Raw genomic sequence first — 17111 nt, 5'->3', positions numbered from 1 at the left:
CCGCGAGCGCCAGGATCGAGGGTCGCTGACTGTGGCCAGGGCGCCCCCAGGGCCGGCCTCGCTGGTCGGGATCCGGAGGGGAAGGTCCCAGCGGCTGGGGACTCCCGGACAGGACGCCCTTGCCCCGGGGCCCGGACCGAGACCTCGGAGACCCACAGGGGGCGCACTCCGGCCGGCCCCCATCCCCTGCCCCGCCCGGGTCTCGGGGTGAGCCCTGCGCCCAGAGGGAGCAGGAGGAGCGCGGCGCCACTCCCGGGAGACGCCCGACGGCCGGGCAGGGGCGCCCCCTGGGCCCGCCCGGCGCCGCGCCCCCCGCGCACGGTGAGTTGGCACGGGTTCGGCGGGGGAGGAAGTTGTGAGGAGGCGCCGCCCGGGTTTCCCTGGCCCCTCCGGGAGCCGGCAGGAGGCGGGCTGCCCGCGGCGGTTTGCCGCCCTTCGGGCTGGCCCCGGGGGCCTGGGGCGGGTTCTGCGCGTTTATCTGGGCCTTTTCGGAGGTGGAGTTGAACTATCGTTGGCTGCGGTGTGTCAGTCTGTGTGTGTGTGTGTGTGTGTGTGTGTGTGTGTGTGTGTGTGTGTGTGTGTGTGTGTCTGTGTGTATGTGTGTGTGTGTGTGAGAAAGAGAAAGAGAGAGAGGGAGGGAGGGAGGCCGGGGGGAGCGATAAAAGGCAAAGAGAGTCCGAGACAAAAAAGACACGGAGATTGAGAAGCAAGGAGGGAGGAGGGAGAGGAGCGCGCAGGGGGAGGCGCGGGAGAGGGGAGCGGGGACGGCGCGCAGCGCGAGCGGCGGGCGGGCGGGCTGCTCTCGCGCTCCCGCTCCCGCTACACCCGCGCATACCCGCGCACTCCGTCCTCACCCGCTCATCCCCGGACACGCACGCCCGCTGGCCGGGGTCACCCGGCGCGGAGCACCGAGGCGGGGATCTGGCGGGCAGAACGCGCCCCGCGCCGGAGCCCGCGCCCACCTCGGCGTCTTTGCGCTCCGCAGCGGCGCGCCTCGCCGGGCGCCCCCGCCAGTCCTGCCGGAAGATGGTCAACGACCGGTGGAAGACCATGGGCGGCGCTTCCCAACTTGAGGACCGGCCGCGTGACAAGCCGCAGGTACACGCGGGCCCGGGGCGTGGGGACCTGGGGCCCGCGCGGTTGGCGAGGTGGTGGCCGCTCCGGCCGGCGGGGTGGGCGCTCAGCGCGAGGCTGGAGTTTGGGGTGCACTCCGCGAGGCTCGGGAGGCCTGGGGCGAGGCGGCGCCCTCCTCTCCTCCTCCAACGGAAGAGGCTTGAACTTGGCGTTCGGGGTGCGATGGGGGGCAGCACCCCTGCAGGAGCCGGGCACTGTGGCAGAGGGCCCCCTTGCGCCTCCAGTAGCCTGCTGGTGCCGGTGTGAGCAGAGGGAGTAGGGGACCTCTAGTTCACAGGGTGACCAGCCCTTTAGTAAACTGTGCAACCACACAAATCACACCCCTCGCTGAATGCTTCCTCACCTCTACAATGGGCATCTTAATCACTTGCTAAGTATCCACCCTGGGCACCACCCTGTTCCGGGTGCCTGGCATGGTAACCTGAGCTTCTGGACCAGGGTGCGGATCCCCTGGATCTCCTCTAAATCCTCACACTTGAAACAGGGCCCCCACTCTTCCAGAAAAGGATCAGTAAATTTTTGTCTCATGTGAGAAGCCAGGGTATCATGATTCTCCAGCTTTAAGACAAGAAAAGTGGGGCTCAGAGAGGGTTGCTCCTACCCAAGGCCAAATCTCTGCTGAGATTTGAACCTGGGCCCGTGGTGCCAGGTCTGTTCATTCCACCCTTCCTGCTGCCTCTTCTGGGGCCATGGAGGGGACAGGCTTGGAGGGTGCCCAGGGCTGTGCACTGGAAAGGGGGGTGGTGAGGGCAGAGCTCCAGGGCCGGCCAGAGAGGGGGCTGGAAGTGCGAAGCTGAGTGGAGGGACAGCCCTGGGGCTGCCCCAGGCCGGGCTGCCAAGAGACTGGGGCAGGCAGGCAAGATGAGGAGGCCGGCTCGCCAAGGAGAGGAAATAATGGGGCTGCCCGTTTTAAATTTCAGATTTCTCCCAGACAGATGTCATTGGGGAAAGAGCCGTTTGAGTTTGCAGTGGCAGGAGGGGGGCGGCAGGGATGAGACTTGACGGCCCCTCACTCGCCAGGGCTACAACTTGCTCGTTCTGTCTGGAGGGACAGGGGCGTGGTGTGGGGGCCCAGTCCTCTACAGTTTGCAAAGCTCCTTCCCTACCATCTGCACAGCCTCATTTCCTGCAGAAGCCTGGGGACTAGGCAGGGATGCTCATCCCCACGTCACAGGGTAACATGGCTCAGAGAGGTTGAGGCATGTGCTCAGGTCACACAGCGTGTTAGCAGGAGAGCAAGGATTCGAACCCAGGTCTGACCCCAGCGGCTCCCATTGCCTCCCAAGTGGTCTGTTCCTTTGTTTCTGTCAGGTCAACACCCAAGCCAATCCCAGATTTAAAAAATCCTCTCCTGCTAAGATCTGACTTTTTACCCTCTTAGCCAGAGCAGTCTTACCTCCTAGATTTGTTCAAGCCTATCCCCAGCCTGACCCATTCTCCTTTCCCACTAGCCCCCTTACCGGGACTGACTGCTTGTCATTTGCCAAACCCCAGTCCCACACTAGGCTGCCCATTTCCAGACCTTTGCAATGTCTATCTTGTTGCCACCAAGATCCCCAAACACACACACATACACACACACACACACACTCTTGGTTTTGCTCAGGGACATCCTACATGTACTTCAAAACCTATCCAGATGCCACCTCCTCCAGGAAGCCTCCCCTGATGTTCTCCCCTGTGCCTCAAAGTCCCGGTAGCATTTAGCCTGTGCTGCTCAGCTGCCTTTTTCTCACCGCCTTGTCTCCCTGTCCCAGGTCTCTCCTCTATCAGGAGCTCCCTTTGGACCCATGCTCCTTCTGGGCCCCCGTCTCTAGTTCTCCTCCTGGGCTCAGGCTCCTGCCCTTCCATGCCGCTCAGGGTGGGAGCTTCGGGATATTGGCTGAATTGAACTGCATGAAGCCTCAGCCAGGCGCTGTGGATGAGGAGCCAGCAAGTGCTGCTAGGTCTCAAGGGGAGGTGGCTTCGGGGGGATCTGTTTGAAACGTGGCTTCAGGGCCTCCCTCTGCTGCTGCCTGGGGACACATATTCCAGCTGCCACCAGCCCGAGCCCAGCTGTCTGCCCCCTTGGCATCAGAGGCAGCTGAGGGCTTGTGGCCCCAGGGGTCCGGGGCCAATATGAAACACCACCTCCCCTTCCCACTCCTTTGGTGACCCGGCATGTAGAGAGCCTGTCCCCTGTGCCAGCTCCAGGCTCCTCAGAAGCTTCAGTAAGAGGCAGGGCCTTTCCTGTGCTCACTGTCGCAAGAGAGAGCCTTGCTGCCCTGGGTCCCTCTCGACTTCCTCCCTCAGGTCTGGCCTCCTCTCCTCCCTTGTTCCTAGTTTTGTCTCGGCCATTGACATGCTGTTTGACTCTGGGGAGGGTACTCCCCCTCTCTGCGTCGGGGCTTTACCACCTGCAAAATGAGAACAGCGATCCCTGCTTCCTCCTGGCTTTACACGGGCGCCTTCGAGGGTCAAGTGAAATCCTGGTGTGTTTTGCGAACTGCGAAGCACTGCCCACCTGTGAGGACGGCGGTTCTCCCCGTGGCCTGTTCCCTTTTGCAGGCTGTCCGTGCCCTGCTGTTCCCTGTGCCCGCCAGGGAAAGTGATCTGACCACCCAGCTCCCGCCAGAAGGGCCTGGCTGAGGCTCCTTAGTGGGGCGCCTCCTCCGGGAGAGGAGTTCCCATCTTACACTCAGACCAGTAGCCGGGCTCATCTCTCCGCACCTCTCCTTTCTTGGCCACAACACACTGGGATGTTGGCAGCAGGGATGATCAACCCATTTGACAGAGGAGGAAACTGAGGGTAAGGGAGCCAGAGCTGGGACCTGAAGCCCGGTCCTCCCAGGTAGCGGGAGAGCCTCGGCCGGCAGATGAAGGCAAGAGCTGCCGGCCGGCCCTCCCTCGGTCAGTCTGCTCAGCCACATTATGTAATCCCAGGGGGAGCGCCCCGGCTGCGTGGTTCCTGGGGTGCTTACCGCCCCTGTTGCGGACCAAGTGTCCTGCGTTGCTGTTCTTGGGGACTGCCTCAGACCGCTCCGCCCTGGGCCTGTCCAGACTCAGCTCCTCCTTCGCTGGCTGACCTTGGACAAGTTCCTGCCTTCATTAGAGTGTCCCTTCTCCCCCTGCAGAATGAAGGGGCTCTCATACCCTTGGAGCAGGAGATGATGGTGGAATATTCACCAATTTGGAGTCGCTCAGATGAAAGGATCTAGAAATAGACACGGTTCTTCTCTCCCGGAGCGTGGGGCAGGAAGTCACCCTGTAACGGGCTCCTCCTGGGCGGGGGCTCGCTTCTGAGCAGTCCTTGAGTCACGCCACCCCACAGGGAGGTCAACCTTGGCAATCCCCGGCAGTGTCTCTTGGTTCTTTCAAAACTTCTAAAAACACTGTGGAAGGAAAACTAAATCCTCATTGGGAAGTTCTTCCTGATGTCTAACCTAACCCCCACTGCATTGCATTCGCTCAGTGACCATTTTTTCGAGTCCCGACTTCAGCTGGGATATACAGCTGGGAGACTGTGCCTCGGGAAGCTTAGAGTCTCATGACAGGGACAGAGAAACCCACAAGTGAGGTATTACTACAGGGCGCTCTAAAGAAAAGCATCTGTCCTTTCGTTCCCTAGGGTTTGGGTGGAGGTCACCGGGTTAGGCGGGGGCTGGAGAGAAGGAGGGAAGAAGAGGCCCACAGGGACGACAAGCCAAGGACTCCCTTCTGTCACTTTTCCTTGCCCTCCTCCGGGCCCGGCCCTGCGGCGCTGAGCTCACCACCCAGTCTTGCGGGGTGGCTGTGACGGAAGGCATGGTGGGAGCGGGGAGGAGACGGCTTCCCGGAGGAGGCGATGTTTAAGCTGGACAGCATTTGCCAGATCTGTCCTGGAGGGAGACCAAGGTGTGTTGGAGGACAGGAAAGGAGCCAGGCAGGTGGAAAGAGCAGGGCAGGGGTGGGGGCAGAGCCTGCAGGTGCCCTAAGCTGCTCTGGAGGGCAGGAGGCCTCCGTAGCTCGACGGGTCTCGGTGGGGCCTTCGGGAGGGGTCCTTTGCTGCTGTGTGGGGAGCGAGTTGTCAAGGCTGGGATGTGGCTGGGAGGCCGGTGGGGAGATGTTCACAGTGATTTTGAGGGACAGGGGACTTGGACCAGGGCAGGCCTGGGGGCACAAGGACAGAGCCAAGTGGCTGGCCAGGTGTCAGTGGGGGGAAGAGGGCGCCCAGGGAGGCATCAGCCCTGGAGGGGTAGTGGTGAAGTTGGTGCCATCCCCTCGTGGGACTCTCCGGGGGGCTCGGGTTAGGGGCGGACAGAACCTGGTTTGGTGTCGGTGGGCTGGGAGGCCATCCGGGAGGCCAGGTGCTGGGGTGGGGAACAAGACCCTCACAGGAAACATGGAGACGCCCCTCCCCCAGTGGGCCCAGAGCTGAGTGCTTCCTGAGGAGTGGCAGAGCTCGGGGAGCTTGGAGCCCCCAGGAGGGGGGTACTGGGGCAGCTCTCCAGGCCCTGTCCCTTTGTGCCCTTCAGCCCCTCCCCCAGGACCTTCCAGGTGGCCGGAGGCTTCAGCCGCCCCTTAGCGTGGGGTGTCTTAAGGAGGCCCTGGCAGGATGGGGGCTCTTCCTCAGAGCCCATAGAACAAGCTAGTAGGCCCCCTTTCCCAAGTCTTTGGGACCCCAGAATTCTGAGCCGAACAACCAGCCCCTCACTTTAGGGGATCTCTGGGACCCCCACCCCCAGTCCTGCCAGAGCCAGGGCCTCTAAGCCAGGTAGGAGCTGTTTGCCAGCAGTGGGGAACGATGTGGGGTCCTGGCGGGAGGTGAGGAGGAAGGACACCCCCAGGGGTTCCCCAATCCACAGCTGCCCTAGGAGGTTCGGTCAGGATGGATGGCCGCCCTGCCTCCGGTTGGGGTGCTCCTAAGAGATGGGCTCAGAGCCGCTTGTGTTTGGATCTGGATCTGACCTTGCCCGGCCTCCCCCTAGAGGGACATTTCTTCTTCCTACTTCGATACAAGGAGTAGAGTCTCGGTCCACTCCGGGGCTACCGCCGCCTGGCTCCCCTAGCAGACAGGGAAGAAGACGGGGCAGGCTAGTGTGGGGCTAGCAGGGTGTCAGTGCGGCGCGTCCCTTTCTCCCGGGCACTCCTGTCCTCCGCCGGACCCCAGGGCCACCCCTGAGGCTGGGGACACAGAGGAGGCAGCTGGGAAAGACGCCACCCCTCCACTGAGGCACCTTTGGGGCTCCCTACCGCCTGCCTCCCCTGGCACGAGCCCATCTCGTCCTCCCCTTGGCCGGGCGGCCTGAGAAGCCACCGACCGGGGTCCGGCACTGGGGGGGTCACACAGGGGAGGCAGCCGCGTCCCTCCAGCTGGGGGCTCACGCAAGCAGTCGGTGGCAGAGTGGCCCTCGAACCCGGGGCTCCTGGCTCCTCTCATGGCCACTGCCGGGGATGGCTTCCTGGGGTCCCCGCTCCTTGCCCCGCGTGCCTTGGCGGCCTCCTGCAGCCCCCGGGGTGTGCGGCCGGCCCCACCACAGCCGAAGGCTCGTGAATAGGCTCGGGCCCCACGGCCCAGAGCCCCCCCCTTATTATCTGGGGCAGATTCCTTTGCGAGACACGTAAACAGCAGCCTATAAAAGCGAGCCGTGCTTCATGTATAAGGTGATCTCAGAAGACTAATTCTGCTCTGCTGAGTGGCCTGTCTCAGCTCCAACTGCGTCATCCCCCTGCCCCTCAGGGGACCCCTGCGGCTTTCTCCAGCCTCTACCTTCCCTCCAGGGACCAGGGGCTTGGGTGGAAGCAGGTGCGTGAGAGGGCGAGGGTCCCGGAGACACTGGGGGACGTGGCTGGCCGCCCTGCCTTGCCGGCGGGGACCTTAATGTTCTTTGGTTGGCGACGGCGCTTGGAGCTGCTCGGGGCAAGGTGTCACCCGATGGGCTCCGGGAGGGGCCTGGCAGGGACTTACTTGCTGACACAGGGCTTTGTCTCGCAAACCCCAGTCACACTCCAGACAGAGGGAAGAACATTGTGGGAAGCAAGCAGCCTTGACACCGAGGGTGTGATTCCGGCCACGGGCCCTGGGATCGAATGCCGGCCCTCCCGCGTGCCTCCCGTGAGACCTTGGGAAGGGGTCTTTTGCTCTCTGAGCTTCAGCTTTCCCATCTGCCACATGGATCCAAGCAGAGCAGGGGGTCGTTTGGAGGTTTCAGGGGCGGGAACAGGGCATGTGCTCAAGGAATGGCGGCAATAACGTGGTGCCCACCCTTCTGGAAGCTTCTGACCTGCAGGAAACTGGGGAATTCATTCTGTGCGAGGCCATCAGAGGTGGCACGGGGTTAGAGGTGGCCTTGCCTTGGGGTCCAGGGCTCAGCGTGGAGGGGGTGAGCCTCTGCCCTACCACGCACAGTCAGTGGCGGGGCCTTCACCTCCTCCCCGTGTGAGCACAGTCACCGAGAAATGACCTGGTCCATCTGCTCTTCCTCCCATCCATCCAACAAGCGGCTGCTCTGTGCCAGGCGAGCAGGCCCTGCCCTCGGGGTCTCCGGTGGTCCAGGATAAGTCTTCTGGGCCCGGGACGGGCCAGCTTAGTCTTCCTTGTGTGCCTGGTTTCCAGATCCACGCCCCACATGGGCTAAGAATCACAGTCCATGGGACATGAGCTCCCCCAGGGCAGGACTAGGACACCTGCCACTCCCTCCTCAGGGACTTGGCCTGGAGCCTGGCTCATGGGGGCACCCTGTGAACGTTGAATGGATGTTTTTAGCAAGTACGTGAATGAAGTCAAAGGTGATGACTGTCTGGCTTGATGAGTGCCACCTTGGGGGGAGCAAGGGCCATGGGAACGTGGAGGAGGAGCCTCTCCAAAACTAGGTTGGGGCGGGGAGGGCTGGGGAAGCAGTCTAGGAAGGCTTCCTGGAAGAGGTGGCATCTAGCGGGGCCCTGAAGGAAGGGAGGGAATGAGGAAGAGGAGCAGCGCAGCAGGCGCCTCAGGCTAAGGGAGCGGCCTACTCAGAGCAGTTGTGAGGGAGCTAATGCGTCCAGGTCTGGCAGGAGTAAGCCCTCTAGATGTATGGAACCTGGGCTGGATGGGCCGCCTGGGGAAGGTATGGAGAGAGGAGGGGCGGAGCGCTGAGTCCTGGGGGCACCATCACTGCAGGGGCAGGCTAAGGAATTCCCTCATCTCGCCAACGCCAACGACACGGCACCCTTCCTGGGGGGTCTTCTTGTCCATCTGCACCTCAGCCCAACCCCATCTTCCCCGCCAAGTAGGAGATGCAGGACTTACTTGGAGAATTTGAGTTTCTGCAAAACAAGCTGTCTGCTCGGTTGTACTTTCCCGTAGTAAGATGCATCGTGTAAGAGGATTGGCTATTTTATGTATCGCTGAGAAAGAAAGGGTCAATCACAGCTGTAGGAGCCCCCTCCCCCCAGGAGACATTAAAACATGGAAAAATGAAAAGGTGCATCCCAGCATCGGTGACATACTGAAGTAACACTTCGGGTGGAAAACAAGGAACCGAACGCCTCCCGGTGCTCTGTGTGCATTGATCACGAGGTAATAAAAGCTGCTAATATTTACTGCACGCGCGCAGTGCGCCGGGCACGGCTCCAAGTGCGTTCTGTACTGACCCCCTTCACACGCATCTCCAGTTCCAAAAGTTGGAAATGTGGGGGAAAGCCAGCCGGAGAAGGGACCTGGCCCCGAGAGGAGGCAGGGGGCTGGCTGTCTAGTCTGAGCTCACGTCTCCTCTGCTGTGCAACTCCGGGCAAGCCCTGGGCTCTCCTGGGCCTCATGTCCCCCACGTGTCACTCGCTCCGTGGCCGCTCTGCGGGCTCCCTTGGGGCTGTGAGTGATGGGGTACAGCGAGCCCAGGGGGTGCTCCTGCATCGCGGCACCTCCTTGAACGACAAGCTGCCCCCTCTGGCTTCTAGCCAGTAGCCCCCCCGTGGGGTCCTGAACTGTTTTTAACTCCCCAGACTTTTCTTGCTCTGGCGCGGCACTGCTGCCCGGTGGCCCCAGCCCTCGCCGCCTTCAAGGGAGGGAGGCCCCTTTCTCCAGGGTGCCCAGTGGGGGTCTGCCCGTTAGCCTGCTCTGCGGAGAGGGGAGGAAAGAGGAGAGGAGGTGCTCGGCAGCCCCCCTGCACCCCAGGGACTCATGCATGGCAGCCTTGTGGGCCTGCCCAGGCTTCAGGACTTGGGCTGTGGGGGCTCCAGGTAGAAAGGGACCCTTAGTGATGGGCGCTCATTCCTCTGTGACAGTGTGACAATTCTTAGCATGGTTGCTGTCACCGTTACAGCTCTCTCTTCCTGAGTCTGCACGGCAGGCACCCTCGTGCGGGGCAGGGCGCGTCATTATTGCCTCCATTTTACAGGTGAGGACGCCAAGGCTCAGCGAGGTGAGGTCCCTCACCCAAGGTCCCCCTCCCACCCCTAGAAATGGCAGTGTGGGAGCCTTCACCTGCAGCCCTGACCCACCCAGGAGGGCTGCATGGAGGAGGTGTGCCTGCCCTGTGCAGGCCACAAGGAGCAGGGTGGGGGCAGCAAAGGGAGGGGAGGGCGCCTCTCTCTCCCAAGGTCTCCCCGCCTTTCTGCCTCAGTTTCTCCTTTCATCCTCTCCATCTCTGGCTGCCTGCATCTCTCATTCACTCGGTCTTGCTGTATCATTGGTCCCGAGCTCTCTGTCTCCCCTCTGGGCTTCTGTCTCTCATCTCTGTCTCTCTGTATGACTCCCTTGCCCCTGTCCCCAGGAAAGGGGCCCTCTGAGTCTTGCCCAGACCTCGCAAAGCCCAGAGGCCCCGTCCTGAGGCTGCCTGGGCCCCCCTCCCTGGGCAGAGCTGGAAGCAGAGCTGGAAGCCCAGCTCTGCCCCTGACGCCGCCCCTTCTCTCTCCTGTCTGTCTGTCCCTCTGTGTGTCTGTGTGCGCGGGGCCGGCCCGCAGTGGCCCAGTTGCGGCTACGTGCTGTGCACGGTGCTGCTCTCCCTGGCGGTGCTGCTGGCCGTGGCTGTCACCGGCGCCGTACTCTTCCTAAACCACACCCACGTGCCCGGCACGGCGCCCCCGCCCGTCGTCAGCACCGGGCCGGCAGGGGCCAACAGTGCCCTGGTCACTGTGGAGAGGGCCGACAGCTCACGCCTCAGCATCCTCATTGACCCGCGCTGCCCCGACCTCGCGGACGGCTTCGCCCGCCTGGAGGGCGCCCAGGCCTCCGTGCTGCAGGCGCTGGCCGAGCACCAGGCCAAGCCGAGGCTGGCAGGCGAGCAGGAGAGGGAGCTGCTGGACACGCTGGCCGACCAGCTGCCCCGGCTGCTGGCCCGGGCCTCGGAGCTGCAGGCGGAGTGTGCCGGGCTGCGGAAGGGCCTCGGCGCGCTGGGCCAAGGGCTCGGCGCCCTGCAGAGCGAGCAGGGCCGCCTCATCCAGGTAAGGGGCTGGGTCTGCATCTGGGGTCTTGGTGGGGGGTGGGGTGGCCGCCGACGTGTCCGGCCCTGTGCTAGCCGCCTGAGGTCCACGGCTTCCTTAATCCCGAAGAAGCCCCAGGACCAGGGGATGTCGCTGTTGCCATCCACCGTCGAGCAAGTGAGCCTCAGAGAAGTGAGTCTCTCATCCAAGGCGACAGAGCTAGTGGCAGCATTTCCTACCCACTGTCCTGGGGACCCTGGGTATTTGTGGAGCACCCCGTGGCATCCCATTGTCAGGTCGAGTCCAGGGCTCAAGGGGCTTCCCAGGTGTGTCAGTACAGGTGAGGCAAGACCTGACCTCCATCAGTAGTGACTTGAGGTTCAAGGTCATGCGGTGGGTCAGTGGCAGGCCCTCTCCCCAGCTGTGCCACATGGCCAGAGAGAGCTGTACGCGCTCCCCAGCTCTCTCTCCCTGTTCTCTGCCATTCTATGCTCCCAGCTTTCTGGGGAAGGAGGGACCAGCTGAGAGAGCCCAATCAGACCCTTAGCCTGTCCCCACCACTTCTGCCCCATCTCCCCCGGTCCCCTCCTTTCCCCTGAGCCTAGGCAGGTCCTGGCAAGCACCTGGTAGATCTGGGGTAAGAGTTTCCAACGTTGACCACTGCTGGAGCACCCGCGAGAACTCCTCCCAGCCCCCCACCCCCACCCCACTCCCGCCCCACATCGGATCAGGGATTTAGGGTCATCTTGTTGGTTTTCCACCATTTTCCAGAAGAAAAAACTGAGGCCCAGAAAGGGACAATGATTTGTCCAGGGTACAGTGGCCTCTGGCATCTGGCCTCCTAGCACCTTGCCCACCCTCTGGCTTTGTACCCCAACACCCTTATGACTCAGGTCCTTAGGGACTAGGAGGTGAGCCCCACCCTGCCATTGGTCCCACCCCCTTCCGGACACTGGGGATGACCAGGCACTCGGTCACCCAGCAGCTCGTGAGCAATGGGTCTTTTCCCTCCTCTGAAGGCTGCAGCTGGAGAAATTATAGCCCTCGTCATCCTGTCTGGGTGACTGATGGGAAGGCGCTTCCCCCTCCCAGGGTGGGGTGGGGGTGGGGTATTCAGCTGCCCCCTCCATCAGCAGGGCTTCGAGAGACCTCCAGATTTTCTGGGTGACGTGTGCCCCCCACCTTGCTCTCCACGTGGTTCAGCCCCTGGTTAGCCAGGCCGTGAGGGCAGGGGTGGGGAATCGTGGGGAGAGGCCTCAGGGTCTCCCACCCACCCACCTACACAGAGACCTAGAGCTGTTCCTACAAGACTAATAGCTTTTGGGGGGGGGCCCGGTAGTGCCTTGGCTCACCTGATATATTTACTTCTCAAAAGAATGTTTAATTTGCCTCGTTTCCCGCAGACTCAGGGTGATTTCAGAGACCATGTGTCTTGCAGAGCTATGGCGCTGTGTCTCCTGGCTCCTCCAAGCTTCCCAGACCCCCTGGTGATCAGCCCAGACCTGGGTTTCCCAAAGCACTGCCCACAGGCACCCTCTGTCGGAAGGGCCAGAGCTGCTTTTGCTCCAAGGCACCTCTCTGAACCTCATCGCACACCCCCGGGTCCCTCAGGGCGGCTCTCGTGGGTGGAGAAATCTACTGGCCGCTGGCCCGGGAGCCGCAGAGCTGAGCGGTTCTGCCTTCAGGGTTCGGGATGGCGGTGCCGGATCTAGACCAGGCTCCCGCAAGCAGCAGCAGCTGTGGGACTTGGGCACATCAGTTGCCCTCCCTGGGCTGAGGGTCCTCACCTACAAACGGGGGATAGCGGGATAGCGCAGGGCATACCCACGAGGGGAGCATTTCTCTTATTATTATGGAAATAAAATCATCTGTACACTAAAGTTTCGGCCAATGGGGAGCCACCCCCGAAAATCTCTTTCGCGGGAGTAATGATAGCAAACACTGGGGCGCTTTGTAGCACAGCGGCTCCGGGAGGTGGAGCTCATTGCCCCATTCTACGGAGGGGCAGACGGAGGCTCACAGTGGCAGAGTGCCCCCTGGAAGCTTCGAAACACGACTAAGCAGGGCCAGAAGCAACTTTGACTTCACTGCCTCTAGAAGCTGCCAGGTCCTCTTTAACGCATCTGTGCAGCTCAGCGAGCAGGGACTGACACTCCCTATTAATTCAGAGCATGTTTATATGTACATTTTCAGCTTTAATCATTTGCCGGTTTAAACTGAGGTCTTCCCTGCCCGCCAGCAAAAGCGGGCTGTGCCTGAGTTTCTCGAGTGTGTCTGCTCGTCGCAGAAGGATGGGCAGTACCCTGGAGACTTAGCCAACGAGCCTGGTGATCTCTGCTGCCCCCCCCCCGCAGGTGGCCCCCTGCCCCTTGCCCCCCTACTCCCTGCCGGGGGGGGGGCTGCCTGTGTGCCTGTGGTCCACAGGGCTCCCCCGACACGGTCTGTCTCCAGGACCCTACTGTGAAAGCCCAGGGAGGGATCGGCTGCCTTGCCCCAGGGTCCTCCCTGCCCACCTCCATGCCCTTCCCCGCCCCCCGCCGGGCCTCAGCTCTCCGTGCAGAGGAGAAGCTGACAGGGAAACTGAAAGCTCTTGTGGGCCCTTACTTCTGGACAAGCCGAGAACCGTATTTTGTAAACTGCCGGCACTGCATATTTCTATTTTCCTTCCTCCAACAAGCTATTTTGCGGCAAGTGACAGGTTCAGTGTGTGAAGACCCAGCAGGTTCCACGGGCATTTTCTGGCTGGCTGGCTGTAGTCCGCCCGTGACCCCGCCTCCCCTCCTCGTGGTCCTGCGGCCTCCTAGAGCCCAGGGTGGGGGAGGTGACAGACCCCAGACCCTTCAGGCAGCAGGCACAGCCCAGAGGGCCCCGGGGGGGGGAGGGGGTCTGTGGGACACTGGCCCAGCTACTAACCTCCAGACCCAGATCTCCAGAAGGATGGCCGAGCGGCAGGAATGACACGGAACGCGGCGAGCTGAGCCCTTGGGCCCCAAACACCTGCTCTCGTGAACCACACACCCACCCCAGAAAGACGGGTGCCCTTACTCTGGTTCACAAAGGTGGTTCAGTGCCTGTTCCAGGGTCACTTGCCCAGTGAATGGAGGAGGGGCTGAGTCAAAACCCAGAATCGACACCAGAGCCTGGGTCCAGACCACTGCCCCCCACTTGCCCTGCCCCCACCCTGCACAATGACGCAGCCCTAAGTTCCTTTCCTGCCAGTCAACCCTGGGGAAGCGGCCCCAGGTCATTCTGGATCAGGGACCGCTCCTTCTGGGCCTCAGTTTCCCCATCTGTACCGAGGAGGCAGCAAGCCAAGCCCTCCGTCCTGGCAATGCCGTGGGGGTGAGGTGAGGTGGTGGACATCAGAGCCATGGCTCATGAATGTGGAGTTCAGAGGGGGGCTGGGTGGGGTGGGAGGAGTATCCCAGGGCCCCCCGTTTGCACGCAGAACCGTCACCCCTGCCTTCGAGGCCTTGCTGGGTATCAGGAGAGACTCTTTTGGGTGAGGGTGTTTTGTAATCTGCAAGATACCTTACGAATTCGAGTAACGTCCTGTGTGCCCTGCTGGGGTCCTACCCTGTGCTGGGTCCCTCCCAGATGTTGTCACCGGTCCCCATGGCAATTGCGACAAGGAGGCCCTGGCAGCCCGGCTTCCAGGCTTGGTTACGTCACTTACCCCCTGACGTGTACCTGGTAAGTGGGTGAGTTGTACCCTCACCTGGGCTGAGGCACAGAGATGGACGAGGACGGGGCCTAGGGTGAAGCAGGGCACAGGTCTCTGCTGAGACCTGTCCGCCCTCCCACCCAAGCCCCCATCCTCTGAATCCACAGACACTGAGCTCCTTGGATCGGGGCCCAAGCAGGGCAGGAGGGGAGGGCCTGTGCTGGCGGGTGCTGGCGGGTGCTGGCAGGTGCTGGCTGGCCGGAGCCCCTGCCCCTTCCACTCACCCCTGTGCCCCGCAGCTTCTCTCCGAGAGTCAAGGCCACATGGCTCACCTGGTGAACTCGGTCGGTGACGTATTAGATGCCCTGCAGAGGGACCGGGGCGTTGGCTGGCCCCACATCAAAGCCGATCTGCAGAGGGCACCTGCCAGGGGATTGCGGCCCCGGGGCTGCACCAACGGTGAGTGGGGTGGGGGGGGGTGCCTTTCTTGGGTGACCTGGGTGCCCAGCTGTGTACCCCCATCGCCCTTCGCCCACCCCTCTGATGAGGACACACTGCTGCTATTTGCTGAGGACTTCCTGCTGCCGGGCGGCACTGAGCACCCTCCCCGCACCCTTCTGTCGAGCTGTCTCCCAGCCCGTTGTGCCCATTTTCCAGATGAGGAAAGCAAGGCTCAGAGAGGGTGCTCACTCACCCACGGTCTGCCCCCGAGACTGGTGCCCTGGAGCCCATGTGACACTGCAGGGTGGCCAGACGAGCCAGGGAGACCCAGGGACAGAGGGGGATGGGTGGGGACACAGGAGCCAGGCGCAGCCCTGACAGCATGCCCTGACTCAGGCGCTCCGCCACGCGACTGTCTGGACGTGCTCCTGAGCGGACAGCAGGAGGATGGCATTTACTCGGTCTTCCCCACACACTACCCCGCCGGCTTCCAAGTCTACTGCGACATGCGCACAGATGGCGGCGGCTGGACGGTGAGTCTCCGGGGCGGCGCGGCCAGCTTCCTCGGGGCCCCGCAGACGCCCAGGCAGGCCGGGCTGACCCAGGAGGCAGTGCACGAGAGGCCGGTGCCCTGAGCAGCCTCTCACCCAGCCTTCTGCCCCTGGCCAGGCCTGCCTCTGGCCCCCGCACACCTGCCCCTCATCTCACCCAAGAACTCCTCACCCCCAGAAATCGGCCCAGGGCAAGCCGAGGCCGTGGGCTGACCCTCCGGCCCCCGTGGGAGCAGATGTTAGACCCCGTCTCCTGCCCGTAGAGCCACCTTCTGCCCGAGCCTTGAGCCTCTGGGAACACAGTGGCTCCCCGGGAGCACTGGGCAAGTTGGGGTGGGTTGTGGCATGGAACACTGCACCAGGAACCTCTTGCTGTTGTGAGCTCAAGGGCCAGTGTGTGTAGACGCTGTCTTTCAAGGTCTCCAATATATGGCATGTGTGCAAGAGATCACAGGCAGAAAGGGGGGGAGATGGCACCTGCAGGGAGCAGAGACCCAGTGGCTTCCCTGCAAGGAGCTGCGGTGACGTTCCGCCTGGGTGGGAAGTAGGGGCCGACGAAATGTCCCCACGGCCATTGGAGGGCGGGGTGGGGTGGCCACAGGTGGCCCTGAAATCTCCCTGGAGCCGGGAGAAGGGGGTGGGGCAGTGGGGAGAGGCGCCTGGCTTGATTCCCTGGGGAGTCTCCAGACCAGCAGCAGAGAGGCCCCTTCTAGGGCCGGGTGTGTCCGCCTGCCACAGGCTCTGGGGCAACTTCTGGACTCTGCCTTCGCGCGGGCGCCAGGGCCACAGGCAGAACGGAAATGCACGGGCCTGGCGGCATCTCAGTGACACATGTGGACACTGAAATGTGAGTTTCATAAAATGCTCGTGCGTTCTTCAAATATTCAAAAGATATTTTAAAATATTTTTCTTTAGCTTTTTAGAAACCATTTAAAAATGGTCCAACCATTCTGGGCTCGCAAGCCATTTAAAAAGAGGCAGCAGGCAAGAGTCGTCCTGTGGGCTGTGGTTTGCTGACCCCCATTCTAGAGCTGGGATAGGAAGTGAGCTTGGTGTCCCTCCCTCCTCAAGTCAGTGGCCTTCCAACCCTTTCCTGAAGCTCAGCCTTGGGGCTGGGCTTCAACGGGGCTGTAAACTGGCCATTGGGTGACTTCATGTAAATTAAAAATGCATGTCCTTTCCTTTGGCCCCCTGGGACACTGGGCTTGGCAAAGAGAATAGATGTGGGCCAGGTGCCCTAGAGCAGTGAACAACCTATACCACTGTCCTTGGACATCTGCCTGCTACCCCGAAAGCTGCTCAGCCTCCCCAAGTTGGCCGTGGTTGGGATGCCCAGTGACAATGGAAAGCAGGGCTTGTAAAATCGACTCTTTAAGGGTTCCTTAGTTTCACATTTAATTTCAAAAATGGCAATTTTGAGCACCTACTGTGTGCTGGGGAAGCACAGAGACTGGGAAGTCCCTGTCGCAGTCCTCCCAGAGAACTTGGAGTCTGGAAGGATTTGGGGTGGAGGAAGCCAAGGTAAGCGGAGGAAGGGGAGGCTCTGTTCAAGCTTCCTGGAGAAGGGGGGCTTTTCAGATAAGTGGGTGAGAGCAGTAAGTGGGAAGGAAAGAGCAGGCGTTCGAGAAAGAGGGAGCAACCCTAACAAGGGCATGCAGAAGCACGCGGCCTCTTCGGGGAACAGAATCAACTGGGGTGAGTGGCGTGTGAAGAGCTGAGACTAGCGTCGGTATCCCAGGCTGCGGGGTTAGGGCAGGCACTGGGGAGCTACTGACGGTGCTGGAGAGAGGGGGAGGGCATAAGAAGTGTGCTTCAGGAGCTGTAACCTGACCGCGCGTCCTGGAGCAGAGCAGGGAGAGAGTAGAGGAGGAGGCCGTTCGCTCACGCCGCAGACAGGCCTGAGATCGAGCCTTTTCCAGAGCGGCTGGGAGCTTGGGCTCCAGCATCTGCAGATGGACGTGGGG

The 17111-nt window shown here is 61.9% G+C and overlaps 1 protein-coding gene across 9 annotated transcripts in view; it reads left to right on the top strand.

Moving 5' to 3' along the window:
* Positions 1-6: 6 nt before the first annotated feature.
* FIBCD1 (fibrinogen C domain containing 1) overlaps positions 7-17111 on the top strand; it is a 36747-nt gene continuing 19642 nt past the window's right edge. Inside the window, exons 1-7 of one of the 9 annotated variants that reach the window (XM_034664681.1) lie at positions 7-207; positions 986-1098; positions 9393-9467; positions 10033-10512; positions 14089-14184; positions 14455-14614; positions 14993-15129. In XM_034664681.1, coding sequence (XP_034520572.1) covers positions 1027-1098; positions 9393-9467; positions 10033-10512; positions 14089-14184; positions 14455-14614; positions 14993-15129 — 1020 coding nt within the window. In that variant the 5' untranslated portion in view covers positions 7-207; positions 986-1026. Of the gene's footprint in view, positions 322-366; positions 521-729; positions 1099-9392; positions 9468-10032; positions 10513-14088; positions 14185-14454; positions 14615-14992; positions 15130-17111 lie in introns of those variants that run through there. The other 8 variants (XM_034664679.1, XM_034664680.1, XM_034664678.1 and 5 more) reach the window with 8 other exon arrangements.

This window comes from Ailuropoda melanoleuca, chromosome 7, assembly GCF_002007445.2.
Source record: "Ailuropoda melanoleuca isolate Jingjing chromosome 7, ASM200744v2, whole genome shotgun sequence".
NCBI lineage: Eukaryota > Metazoa > Chordata > Mammalia > Carnivora > Ursidae > Ailuropoda > Ailuropoda melanoleuca.
Note: the sequence above shows the minus strand (reverse complement) of the source record. Positions and strands in the feature narration are given on the sequence as shown.